At 42.6% G+C, this 13,484-nt stretch overlaps 1 protein-coding gene across 1 annotated transcript; it reads right to left on the bottom strand.

Annotated features, from left to right (window-relative positions):
* Positions 1-360: 360 nt before the first annotated feature.
* LAYN (layilin) lies at positions 361-7,154 on the bottom strand. The gene is made up of 6 exons (XM_082493952.1): positions 6,453-7,154; positions 4,032-4,189; positions 3,614-3,652; positions 3,161-3,244; positions 2,281-2,383; positions 361-1,565 (listed from the first exon to the last, which is right to left on the bottom strand). Exons 1-6 carry the CDS (start codon positions 6,827-6,829, stop codon positions 1,208-1,210), a joined length of 1,119 nt encoding a protein of 372 aa, XP_082350078.1. The 5' UTR covers positions 6,830-7,154; the 3' UTR covers positions 361-1,207.
* Positions 7,155-13,484: the final 6,330 nt, after the last annotated feature.

Here is a 13,484-nt window from a genome sequence, read left to right as displayed (position 1 = left end):
GGTACTAATATTGGCTTCAAAACGACGCCTTAAAAACTATGGTAAAATAAGATATCATTCCCTCACACTGTCAGAGAGGAAATTCCATGAACTCACCTTAATACTTATTTAACCTATGTACTGGAATATGTGACATCCCTGTACATAGACAACAAATAATTCATTATAACTGATTAGCACAACATTTCCATTTACCTGTTGAAATGCTGGGTTTAATCCAACTCCTTCCGTTCTACCTACCTCTCCATAAATTCTATCTGTATGGAGATTAACATCAGTATGTCAGTCTTCATGGAATTCACTACACATCACAGGCCCAAGGGGGTAAAAATCTAGAATAAAACTGCAACTGGCTATTCGTTCTACAAGAAAGGAATTGATACTCCATTTGTCATTTAGGCCAAATTAGCACATCTCTGCACAGCTAACTAGGCTGCTGTAATTCCCGAGACCAATCAGAATGCTTTGGAGTACCCCATTCTCTTCCTTTAGCATTGCTTAAGTCCCTTGTTCCTTGCTTTACAATTCCTTTTGCCAGCAGATAACTGAAGAAACACAGTTAGCCTTATGACACCAAAGCACTTACTGGGATCCTTTAAACCCCAACCTAATGGCATAAGTAACACACAGTTAAGTGCTGTGACTCACGTACACTGCCCTGGCAGCAAGAACTAGGAGGGAGGGAAAGAAGCAGAAACCATGCTTGCGAAGGGTCTGTCAGTGTCACAGGCAGATGGTGATGGAAGCTAACACAGCTGGGATATGGGCTGACATGGAAACAATGAACAACCTACAACCATGGCAGCTTTCCTGGGGACACCCGTGAGAAACCAAGTGTGATCAGTGATTGACTTCTGACTTTCAGCACCTTTGAAGATAAGTAGGTCAGTTATTAAATAAATAGGGATTTTGGACTGTCCTTTAGTTTCAAAGACATATCTTTGGAGTACAAAAAAGAATCAAGACTATTAACAAGCCATTCCTGCTGCAAAAGGGGGCTCAATGCAAAGCAAAATATATACATTCTTTTCAGTTTGGATCTTTAAAAACCCATATTCTTTCAAAAAAGAGAAGAATATAGGGACAATGCAAAACCAGGATAAACATCACAGATACTATTATTAAAACAACTGCATAGGGAGGGCAGGTTAACTTGCATCAGTATTCACTTTGTCATCCATATTCCAGGCTTTTTTGGTCAATTTCTTTAATATCCATAAATCTCATTCTCCACCCAGGCTGATTCCTTGCTCCTCCCCACACGATCTCCACACAGCTCATAAATATCATTGGTCACAAAGCCACTTTCAGTACTGGCCAATGTCACAAAGCCACTTGTTGATGTATTCATTGCTGCATCATCATAATCCCTGGAGAGGCTGTCAAGCACCTTATCTTCCTGTGTACGGAAGGAAGAATTCTTAGTGTGAGGCCTGGTTCCAGCCAGATCTGCTTCTGATTGCTTCTTGATTACTTTGTAAATATCCAGATTTGGACTGTTCCTCCTGGGATTAGACAGCCATGCATCTTCCTCCTTTGGGCTTGAACCTCTTTGCTCCTGTCTCCTTAGGGATGGAGGAAAGAAGACAAGTCATAATATGTTTTTTTTACAGCAGCAAACACAAAACAATACACCTCTCACAGTAATTTAATGATGACCCTGGAGCAAAGCTGACACTCAGAGGCTGGACTCGGGATGACATTTGTTATTACTTGCTGCTCCAAGTGTGTGACAGCAGGCTGCACACCTGGGGTAGTCCCATGGCAGGACTGCTGAGGTACCCCTGCACCCTGCTGCTGGCTGAGATGCTGATGCAGCAAAACTCAACACTGACACTCCCAAAACCACAGCCAGCATCCCTATCAGAAGTACTGTGCACACAGGGAAAGCAAGGAGAGGAAATTGGTGTTACTTGCTCCAAATGTATATCCTTTTGTTTCTATTTAATGTTTTTCTCTTTTGAAGAGGATCTTCTGATAATTCAAATCTTTTCTTTAGTAAGAAAACTTGAGTGCTAACACTTCAAAATCATCACCTTGTTTTACACTATCCCCTAACTACTGTATGTTTGTGAACATACTAAAAATGGCATCATGTGATTTACTTAAAATTTTACTTCGCAAGTAACTCAGCCTGGAGCATCCACGCCAAATTTTAAACATTCATTTGGCTGCAAGCAGTGCTCTCCAGAGCATGTTACCGGATCCTGATGCTAGATGTGAAATGATTGCCAGGACAAGATATCACAGGTTCACTCGTTACACAAAAGTGTCACATACCTCTTCAGAAAAAGCCAAAACCAGAAGATGGTTGTAACGATCATCATCAGAAGCAGCACAGGAATGCTGGGAATGAGGATGTAGGCAAGACTCTGAACAGGTTCTAGGGGTAAAAATGAGATTGCAGCTTTTATTCACTTCCAATTGCATTTGACACGCACAGAACCTCACAGAAAAACTAACAGTTGCAAAAGGCAGCATCATCACACCTCAGTGGCTGCCTAGTCTTGTTCATCATCTAGCAGTACCTACTTCTTCTCAAAGGCAGCAAGTCTAACAGAGACCGATCATCTAGGTAAGTAGGTTAAAGTAAAATAAGCTCAAATCTTCAAGACGAGGAACCAACAAGCCTGGCTGCCTAACTGTAAGAAGGCAACAATAGTACAAGTTAACGAGACCTGCTATCTTTTAAAAGCTTAGGAATCCCCAGCCAAAAGATTTCAGAGAGCAAAATGTCTTTTATGATCTGTTAATTTGGAAGGGGGGGGGAGGGGGCAGTCAGTGTCATCAGAAGAAACTGAAAGCTTTTCATAGTTAATAATAGACTTACTAACAAAACATTAACAATCTAGACATTAAAAAGTCATTTAATAAATACCCTTTTCAGACCCAAGAGACTTTGCACAGCTTTAGATTTAGAAGATTTTGGTAGCCAAAGCAATCAGTTTAGGTTTGTACTGGAAAAGATGAAGGAAGTTTTTTTTGTTGTTGTTGTTTTTTTGTTTTTTTTTTTTTTTTTCCAGCTGCAGTTGTCTAAATTCAGTCTTCTATATTTAGAGTCAAACAGTTCAAACTGAAAGGTGGACTGTTTGCAGTCACATGTGAGAAATGTGTGCCTGCATAGTTAGAGAACAGGCCAGCTGTTGAATGCATAACATACCTTTGGCATCTACAACTGTTACATTAGCATCTTTCTTACGGTGTTCTCCTGGGAATACTGGGTTCAAGGGCTCTGTTTCAACATCTGGAAAGAAGCAGCTTAATTAATATTGCAGATATTATTTGAAAGAGTTTAAGAATCATAAAAAGTGAGGGTGAGAGGATATTGAAGAGACTGCCAGCTGCAAAGGTGTGTAAGGTGTACTGGTACTCTTTTGCTTAAATTTCTGCAGTACGACCAGCAGTCCCACATACTGTATCAACAACAGCAGGACGGTGTTCCTGCAGAATGGATTACAGAATAGCATGAGAAAAGTGCAGACTGCAGGGAAGCTTCTTGCTCAGTGAGCGTTCAGTATGCGAGCGTCCTTGACAATGAACGTTAACAGAGAGTATTTCTACTGAAAGTTAGCATGTAAGTAAAATAGGTCCCAAACAAATATCTGTAACTTACCTCTTTGAGAATTCTCTATTGGAGCATTCGTTGGCTTCTCTAAAAAAAAAAAAAAAAAAAAAGACAATATGCAAAATTTCCTCATAAGCCTTAGTAGGGAGGCCAAGTGTACTGAATATAGTCTAATAACATAAGCACCCTTCTTCAGCGTTCTCTCTCCCTCAGGCCCCATTTGAGATCTCAAGTACTTTATAAAAATCCTCTGAGAAAGCATAAGCCACAAGGCAAGTAACTACAGATATTAGATCCTGCGATTGTTTTCCCCACAACTTGCATAAATTTAAAGATATCTGTCTCCCATCAGATCCTTCCAGTGAAGATAAGAAAGGGATTCCCTATCTGTTACTGCAATTTCCTTTTCCCAGTCCCCAGAAGGAGATATAAGGTTGGTTTTTAAAGCTACATAATAACTCATTACCAAGAGAATATTTGCAAATGAAGTTATTTTTCATGTTGCATCTGTCATCATTCCATTGAAACATGTAAGGACCTCCAACACCTGATGGGGCAGATGGCTGGTGGTACATCACAACACATATTTCACTCCCACAGGATGGCTCATCTACATACCAGTTCCTGAGACAATACAACAAACATGTCATGAAAGATTTGACATCACTTTCCATGGTACTGCAGAAGCTCGGATGGGAATACAGCATAGATAGCACCACCAAGGGCAGAATTAAAGACAATTACAACTGATTACAGCTCAGCATACCCCACCCTCACACCTGCCTCCACTGTGTAAAAAGTAAGAACAATAGCAATACTATTACTTGCAGCACATCTTCTGGTTTTGGAATTCTTAATTTTCAGAGAAAACTCAGCAAGCAAGGTGTTCAACAAGTATTAGGGAGTGAAGGACTGAGTACCTCACTGCCTGAAACTCTTCTGTGAGGCTAAGTAAAAGCTCAGGAGAACTTGGACTTTCTCCACATAATTTTAGACCCGTGCAAAAGCATCTAGCAAAATTATTTTTGCTCTCTGGCCTCAGTACCCAATGCCTGCAAAATTCTGACACCTATTTAATATGAAAATGAAAAACATAAACCAGGATCTGTTTTTCTCTGTCTAGAAAAACACTACCATGAAAAAAGCCCTGTCTTGCGGATAATTTCTTTTTTGTAATAACAAACCTCACCACTGAAAAACAAGTGACACAAAAGAAGTATGCTTTACTCTTTAACACTCTGTAATACAATCATTACTGAAGAGGCATCTGATGCTTCTCAGAGAGCCACTTCTAAGACCGTGTCCTGATTTTGAAAAGTGTTCAATATACATTAATTTTGGAACAAGCAATACTCTGCATGTCAGGCACTTTCTGAAAGCTGATCCATACAATATAAAGAATTCCAGATATATCAGGGTATTCAACATGGGAAAACCCACACATGTTAAAGCAGTAATTTTTCAGTCATTACAATGCTGTATTCCTCCCTCACTTCCTTCCTCTACTAGTGTCTGTCCCTCCCCGCCCCCCTTTATCTTTTCCTTGGCTTTATCATTTAGCATAAATAAGCTGTGTCTCACCAATGAAAGGCAATAAACCGATGTCTGTTTCATAGCAGCAGCAGATCTGGTTCTAACTTTGTAGCACGTACCCCCAATATCCAAACCACAGCGGAAACTTTAAAATATTGAACAGGACTCAAAGCAGTTGTGTTTTATTGATTCCAGCACAGGGCAACTAAAATTTCTTATGGGTTCCCAATGCATAAAATCCACAATAACAAGGTATTTTTACACATGTCCAATAAGAAGAATGCAAAGGCAGTCTTGTCATACATATGATGTGTTGTCATACAGTATTTAAGAACATTTGGGTTATTTCATGAAATTCACAGTTCAATCACTGTAAACGCAGCAAGAAGTTCAGGATGAGTGAACGTTGTATATTTTGATTTTTTTTAAATGACTTAAATCACAGGTTCAATAGTAAATATCTACAAGGCAAAGCTCTCTTGAACCTGAAGTTCACTGCAGAGCTAGCACCTCACTGCTAAGGCTTTCATTAACCTGGCAATGTTTAGAGCAGATTTTCTACTTTTATACCACAGAAAGGCAGACCTTGTAGGCCTGGATCTAAGAATATCTTTTGTCTAGAAAACTGTGACTCCTGACTGAAATCCAATAATAATTTCACAGAACTTTTGAGTCTAAACACATTTTGATTCTATGCTGAACAGAAAAGTGAAAGTAGTGAAAACAACCCTAGCAAACTTGTATTTGTTGTAAATGTTGCTGCCTTTATATTTTAATGACAGCAAATGCTGTGGTTCCACTTGCCTTAAGACAAGAGGTAGAAATCTAATAACTGTTGTGAAAATTTTAATTGTTCACGCCTACAATAAATACTGCAAGTCTCTAATTTTACTGTCTCACAGGAAAAAAAACGCTGTTCCCTCAGCAAGTAGAAGAAGGGCCCATTGCTCAGGACATCAGGGACAAAACTTCAGGGGATCTGAAGTGCAGGAACCTTCAGATCAAAGCACGTATTTTGTACATGCTCAGAGATTTTTAAGACCAGATGGCTTGTTCTTGCACCCCCTTTTAGCAATCAAAAATTATCAATCTAGCCCAAGCTCGACACTCTAGGTGTCTTATATAGAGCAACAGAGAGAGCAGGGTCTCTAGAGGGTAATTTGTCTACCCCTTACATCTGGATGGGACAAATGACTCTCTGGAGATACTACCACTCTTCAGTGACTGCAGAAGGAACACAGATGACAGCTGGGATGACACTGCTTGATTCTTTTGAAAGAATCCTCTCCAATTGCTGTGAGGAGGTGACAGTCCCTGGCCAGGTTGCTTCCCAATCTCACTCACAAGTACCTACCGAAACTTGGATGAGCTGCCATCTGACCAGGAGTAGAGGTTCTGACACTCTGTACTATTGTCTACCTCCTCCTTTTTCCTCCTAAGCCCTATCCAAAAATCTCCATCAGAAGCTAAGAGACTCTCAATAAATTTTTCAATCAGTCTTTGCTCTGCTTCTGTTTCAATACTGACTAAATGTCCGCCATCAGCTCTGCAGGCAAGGTGTGCTTCTTCATAGCTGATCCTGCGTGAAGCATCATGAAAATAAACTATTTTGTAGCATGGTCGCTGTGTTCCACCCCGGCAAACTGTCTGTCCTGCAGAAATGGGAAGAAACTTGTTACACAGGAAGAAACCATGTCTGTTAGTACCAAAAGGGAATGCTAATACTGCCATTTGCTCGAGTTTCGCGCTGTACGATAGTTTATATGGAAAATACAACACAAGTAAAAAGCCTCTTGTATTACTGAACTTGCAAATGACATCTCCAAACTTTTCTTACCGCATCTAAGAATTTAGGTTGAACTGCACAGCGCTGTTCTTTCATGTCCTGCACAGCTAAGCTCCCTCATGAATGTTCAGCAGTTGGAAGACCATAGGAACTCCTTACAAAGAAGCAGTGGTGTGCCAGAGAGCAAGCTAACATGTGCAACCTTTTAAAAGGGAGCTCCTTTACAAGGGTTCAAGTAAGCTTTTTTTTTTCCCCTCCCTTCTTCTTCTAAAGGAATTTAAATGGGTAAAATTAGAGATACACTTACACAAGCAGAGATAACAATCATTTATCTTCTGGGGTATATGCAAGAGTTTTCTGCAGTATATACTGTAGTGTACCACAACATGTTCACACAGTCCAACTGTAAGCGCTGCTCTGCACTGTAATGTCACTGACTGCCCAGGAAGTAAACAATGTCTGTTTTCAGACTATCATAAGCCAAGGACTTTCTCATGCATGCAGCAGCATGGCTTATTTTGACTACAAGGAAAGTAAAGATCAAAGTGAAAAGATACATAATCTAAAATCATGCATTTGTATATTTCTCAGCAGAAGAGTCCCAATATTTAGACTGTGGAAACAAACAGTTTTGTTTCACTCGGTAAATATTTCTTTCCAAACACAGCACAGACACAATCTGTTAACCTACAGAAGAAAACCATTTAGCAACATTTGCAATGTGCTCAGAACAAATGGGACATGAGGACAGGTCATTATAAACCTCTCTATGGGATATATGCTGGATTTTCTTTACCCTTGTGTGTTCCTGCACGGCCACTCTAAGAGCAGGGATTTAAACGCCTTGGATTTTTGAACAGTTAAGTACACAGAATCAGAGTCTGCTAACATTTTACACAGAAATTAAAACCAGCTGTACTGCAAAGGCAGTATTTAAAAATGCATCTCTAGGCATAACCTGTGTTTCTCTTGGTAACGTAACACTCATGTAGGCTTGGTGAAAAGGCCAAAAAACCTTACCTCTTCTGGGGTATATGTCCGCTGCTATTGTGAAAGACATAAGAAAAACACAGACAGCACATTGTTATTAAAAAACTTCAGCAACTGTCTAGAAGTAGTGTCACGAACTGCACTCGGGTTCTTTTCCGATACACAAATATCAGGGTTTTTTTCCCCATTAACTGGCAGAAAACCTCCATCTTGACAGCCAAACTTGCCATTGCTTTCAGCTAAGGAAAAATTTATTGCAGTTGATTACTGTCTAGACTTCACTGCTGGTTAGGTTCCCAAATACAGTTTAGGTAACAGAACAATTGTATATGTAGTTCTAACCACTGCTGAAGGGGTTCCTTGTATTCTCCCCTTATCTCATCATTGCCTACATGGGATCTGCCGCAAAGCCTGCTGACTTCAGTGAGCCTTGGTAATGCAAGACTCCGGATGAGCCAGTTATACTGAGAAGTAAAAAATTCATGAAAAGAAATACTCCTCCAGCCCCACAGCTGCCAGCTGAGCCCTCTAACTCACTCCCACAGAAGTCCTACTGCAGACAAGAGCACGGCAGGATTAAAAAAGTATTTATAGGCATAATAAGACTATTTGCCTTATGTTGCAACAACATGAACATTTCAAGAGTAACAAAGTTGAGGCCTTCTGCTGAATTTATCAACCTATCAAGCCAGGCAGAAACTTCTCCCAGACCGGCTATTCTGTGCCCAAAAATCAGACTAGACTACCTAGTTTGGTTACAACATCCAAAAATACTACTGGTCCAACCTTGAGCTGACACATATCTATTCCTACAAAAGGCGACTAAATAGGCGAGATTCCTTTGCACAAACCCAGGAGGACAGACTGATAAGCAAAAGAGACTTTGTAGATGAAGAGCAAGACAACCTAGTATTGCCTGGAAACTCCGCCAGGCTGGTAATTACCGCTGACAAGAGCGGTTCTATTAGCCAGGACAGCGTTTAAAATTCCTAGAACCGAGGCAGAAAGGCAGCAGGGAGAGCAGAAGGCTTTCTCACGGGAAGAGGCAAACGAACCCGGGCTATCGGCGCGCCCTCTCCGTCACCGGGATCGCAGGGGTGCTCCCACCGCAGGCGGGGGCTGCTCCCCCCCCGGGCAGGGCTGGCTCCGGCCGGGGAGCCCGAAGGGGAGAATCCCGGGACAAAGCACTCGCTCCGCACACACCCTCGCCTGTGTCGCAGCGGCTGTCCCAGCAGCCGAACCCCTCCGGCGCGGGGGGGAAGGGGGAGAAGCGGCCGGCGGAGCTGGCACGCCCGCCGCGGGACGGCTCTGGACCGCGCTGCGAGCCCCGCGGCCGCCGCCCCGCGCTCCGCGGCGCCGGGCAAGCGGAGGGACCGCCACCCCGCCCCGGCCCGGCCCGCCTTACCGCTGAGCAGCCGAGCCCCCGCAGCCCAGCCCAGCGCGGCGGCGCACAGGGCCGCGGCCAACAGCATCCTGCCCGGCTCCCTCGGCCTGCGCGCGGCGCCCGGCGCGCTGCACCGCCCGGCCCCATGCGAGTGGCCCGCGGCCCGGCCGCCGGCGGGAGGGGAGGCAGCGGGGAGGAGCCGGGGGCTCCTCCCGCCCCGGGCTCCGGGCCAGCGGGCCGGGCCGGGCCCGGCTCAGCCCCCGGGCGGCAAGACCCCCAGCCAAGGCCCGCCGACGGGACCCGCCTCCCTCGCTGCGCATCTCTGACTCCGGGGGTGTCTGCCTCTTCCGCTGCGGGGCTCGAGCTCCGCCCGCCCCTCTCCCCGCCAGCCCCGCTCAGCAGCCCGCCCTGTCCACGCTGCGGGCCGCCCACCGCTCCTGCGCGCTCCCCCCGCTCAGCTTTATAACTGCCCTGGCCCACGCATAAACAAGGCGCGGGCACGGGAGACACCTCCATCCACCGCAGCGTACGAGTGATAGAAAACACACCTGCAGCCCCTGAAACCACAGGCTGACCCTCCCCACGCTGATGTGCAGCTTCCTCTGAGAAACCGCTTCGAGACTGAAACCAGAACACGGTAACTTAGTTTCAAACGTTAATAGATGCTGAGCCTGCTTCCTGATGGCTGGGAAGCTGGTTTGCACCTGTTTCCGGGATCACTCGCTCTCCACCTAAGATTTTAGTGGCTTTAGCCTCTCAGAGCTTTTCGCAGGTTGCAGAAAGGGGCACAGCACCAAAATAAACAAATACAGGAGCTTTAAGAGCTACAGTTTCTGCTCAGACAGATACTAGCTGGGCTCGATGTTTTAAAATAGGAGATTAATGATTTTATGAGACTTCAACCCTAGACCAACTCTTGGGACTCCAGTTGGCAAAACTATTTCTGAAATCAGGATCTTAAATAGAGAAAGATCCTTTAAAATATCATGAAGAGATTCCACTCCAGGTCACCAGAAGTCAGGAATCCCAGAGTTAGTTGTTGGAGCTAAACTAAGGCTATGGCTTTGCAGCATGTGTCATATCTGTGAAACACACACATCAATGGTGTTCTAGAACTAAACCTTTATATTTCCTAAGTCCTTGGTGATCAAGGTTTGGATTTAGTAAATGACTGGGCACTTGAGCAACTTTACAGATATGAGCAATTTAACTGGTTTCATGAACTTGAATGCAGACTAATATTTTAGTGAGATGGTTTTGCATTTAATTTTGTGTATTTTAGAAGACTAAACAACTCAAAGTGAAGTATGTCTGTGAAAGTGACATACACATTTAACTACTTCCAAACTGTTGGGTGATATAACTGGAAATGCCTCAAATACAGGGAAGAACCAAGCTCTGAACTGGCTAGCCTGTTATAAGACTGAAGGCAAGACTTTATTAAGCCAGTTTTCATTATCTTGAAGCTCCACAATTGTTCTTTGGAGAACTTCTGAGAAAGGAAATCCTGTTTTGGAAGGTTGGTTTGGGTTTCTTTTTTTTGTTGTTGTTGTTTTCTTTTGTTTTGCAGACCAGAGTAACCGAAATAATTACAGTGTCTCTAGAAATTAAACAAAACCTCACCTTCTGTAGGTATTTTTGTAATACAGCTTAATGCCCCCCCTTAATCATTTTAGCAGACTATCCTTTTTTCAATATGTTTGTATTCTAAATCCATTGGAAAGCATGTCTGTAATGGCTCAGAAGGAAAAAAAAAAAAGAGTATATCCATGGCAGCATTCTCAACATGCTTTCCTGAATTACTGGTGAATAAATATTCTGCCACTTGCGAATCAAAAGCACAACTGAGGAATACACTGTCACACGACAGCAGCAAAGTGATTAGCGAAGATTTTGCTAACTGCAACAGGAAAATAGCAGTAGCTGACAAAAGCCTTTGTTGATCTATTTGAAACAAAGGTCAACTCCAAGCATTCAAACACTATGTATAACTTGATAACACTTGATAACAAAACTTAGTGTCTTTATTGTGCAACCTCAATATTACTAGCCCCAGACTCTTTCATTTGACGTTGTTTCTACTTTTGTAAAGAAATTTCCTAACATAGGCAAAGCAGTTCCTCTACATTTATAATTTTGGTAAATTTAGCACACATGAAATACATATATTCAATTTAACAGCCCCTTCAGATCATAGAAGTGTGCCATTTGAAAGCTGTCTAGTAAGTTCAGATTTCAAACCCTGCAAGTAAAAAATCCCAGGACCACAGATGTGCACAGAATACAAGTCTACAACTGCCCAGGTACATATTTTGGCTCCCAAATATTTTAGCATTAATATTTCAAAAGCTTACTTTGATGATAAAGGTTTCTGTCAATGTTAGCCAAGCAAAACTGGTACTTTAATTGAGGTAGCCGGGTGCACGTGTATGAGAGAGCACATGAGAGCACCGGAACAGAAAATGTGTTTTCCTGAAGCAAATTATATCGATAGATGATATCTGGCACAAACACAAAGAAAATGTATAGTCTACCTTCTTGTAGAAAGATGTAAGCATATGTCTTTCCAGTTCTAGAATTCCTAGCATACCAAATGCTTCATTGGCACTGTTGCACCTTATTGCCCTTTTCACAGAATCACAGAATGGTCAGGGTTGGAAGGGACCTCTGGAGATCATCTAGTCCAACCCCCCTGCCAGAGCAGGGTCACCTACAGCAGTGGCACAGGACGGTGTGCAGGCGGGTTTTGAATGTCTCCAGCGTGAGAGACTCCACAACCTCTCTGGGCAGCCTGTGCCAGTGCTCTGCCACCCTCACAGTAAAGAAGTTCCTCCTCATGTTAAGATGGAACTTCCTATGCTCAAGTTTGTGCCTGTTACCTCTTGTCCTATCACTGAGCACCACTGAAAAAAGACTGTTCCCATCCCCCTGGCACCCTCTCTTTAAGTATTTGTAAGCATTAATAAGATCCCCCCTCGATCTTCTTTTCTCTAGACAAAAAAGGCTTTTAGACTTCAGACTTTCTAGACTTTTTATTTCATGCTGACAACTTCAAAAAAACCCATAAATGAAGCAAGCATTTTGACATCCTGCGCACTGAGAAGACACTAACCTGAGCCCTCCAGTTTGTCTCGCAGTACGTTGGTGTAAGATGCCAAGAAAGAATAGAATTCAGAGTGATTTTGAGGTTCGATAAGCAGCTATTGGCATATGTTGTTCACTGCTGTAGTGCCAAGACAACAGGAAAGTAAGAGGACAATGAAAATCTTAGTGTTTCTAAGATCAACAACAACACATTAGGAACTAACAGTTTATTAAGTAAATAAATTAAATAATTTAAAATGTTTCTGAATTAAGCATTTGTTTCAATTTTAGCAAAACCAAGAAATTTATGGATAAGTTGACAAATTGCTGCAAGCCTATCCACAGCCTTTGTCACATTCATGCCATGTGTCAGTAGGAGCAACTAGATATGTAGTCAAATGGGGAATGTAGACGGCTTGAAGTCCAAAGCAGAATGGTTCTGATAGCAGGATATTCCTTTCTGGGGAAAAGAAACACTGTATTCTCTCCATCAGACAATGTAGCTGAACTATTTAAGGGCCTTTACTGCTTCTTGATCCGTCAGGTCAGCTTCAGATATCTCCTGCCTGCTGGAAATAACAGGACTATATCAGATAAAGTAAATTGTTGATGGGACAGCTGCAGCTAGTCTACATGAAACATCATCCGGTTACAGGCACACTGATGTCCTGAAAATGATGTGCGTTTTGACTTTTTGGCCAGTTCTACAGATAAGAGTCAGTGTGAAACAGCTGCCAGGGTGCAGAGTTAGCCTAGTCTGTGTCATCATGTCAGGTACTTATATGTGTATCTAAACACACAGGTGCCTTGTAAATGTCGATCTATGTGTAGAAAGCAAAAATCACAGAACACTAGTTCAGAGAATCTACACAACAGAATGCCCATATAAGTATCAGAACTTACAGAAATGTTCACTGAGAAAAACTTCAAAGGCAACATACAACCTAACAGAAAAGTCACATTTCATCAGGTGAAGTGCTGCACAGGATTCATATTCCAAACCTCTTAGTAAGTTCTACGCTCAGGCACAAGGTAGTTGGATTAAATCCTTTCAACAAGCACATGTTGCATTCATGTAATTACATTGCTAAAGGTACGTAGTTTATTGGCAGATTTTTTGGAAAGCTATTCCAATATAATTA

The sequence above is a fragment of the Vanellus vanellus genome, assembly GCF_965231255.1.
Source record: "Vanellus vanellus genome assembly, chromosome: 21".
NCBI classification, from domain to species: Eukaryota; Metazoa; Chordata; class Aves; order Charadriiformes; family Charadriidae; genus Vanellus; species Vanellus vanellus.
Note: the sequence above shows the minus strand (reverse complement) of the source record. Positions and strands in the feature narration are given on the sequence as shown.

Excerpts from the sequence above, each read along its gene's own strand:
- LAYN (XM_082493952.1), bottom strand. The coding sequence starts at position 6,829 with ATGGCAGTATTAGCATTCCCTTTTGGTACTAACAGACATGGTTTCTTC. Across the intron at positions 4,190-6,452 it reads GGCAGCTCATCCAAGTTTCG|GAACTGGTATGTAGATGAGC; the intron begins GTAGGTACTTGT and ends GTATTGTCTCAG. Across the intron at positions 3,245-3,613 it reads AATAGAGAATTCTCAAAGAG|ATGTTGAAACAGAGCCCTTG; the intron begins GTAAGTTACAGA and ends GCTTCTTTCCAG.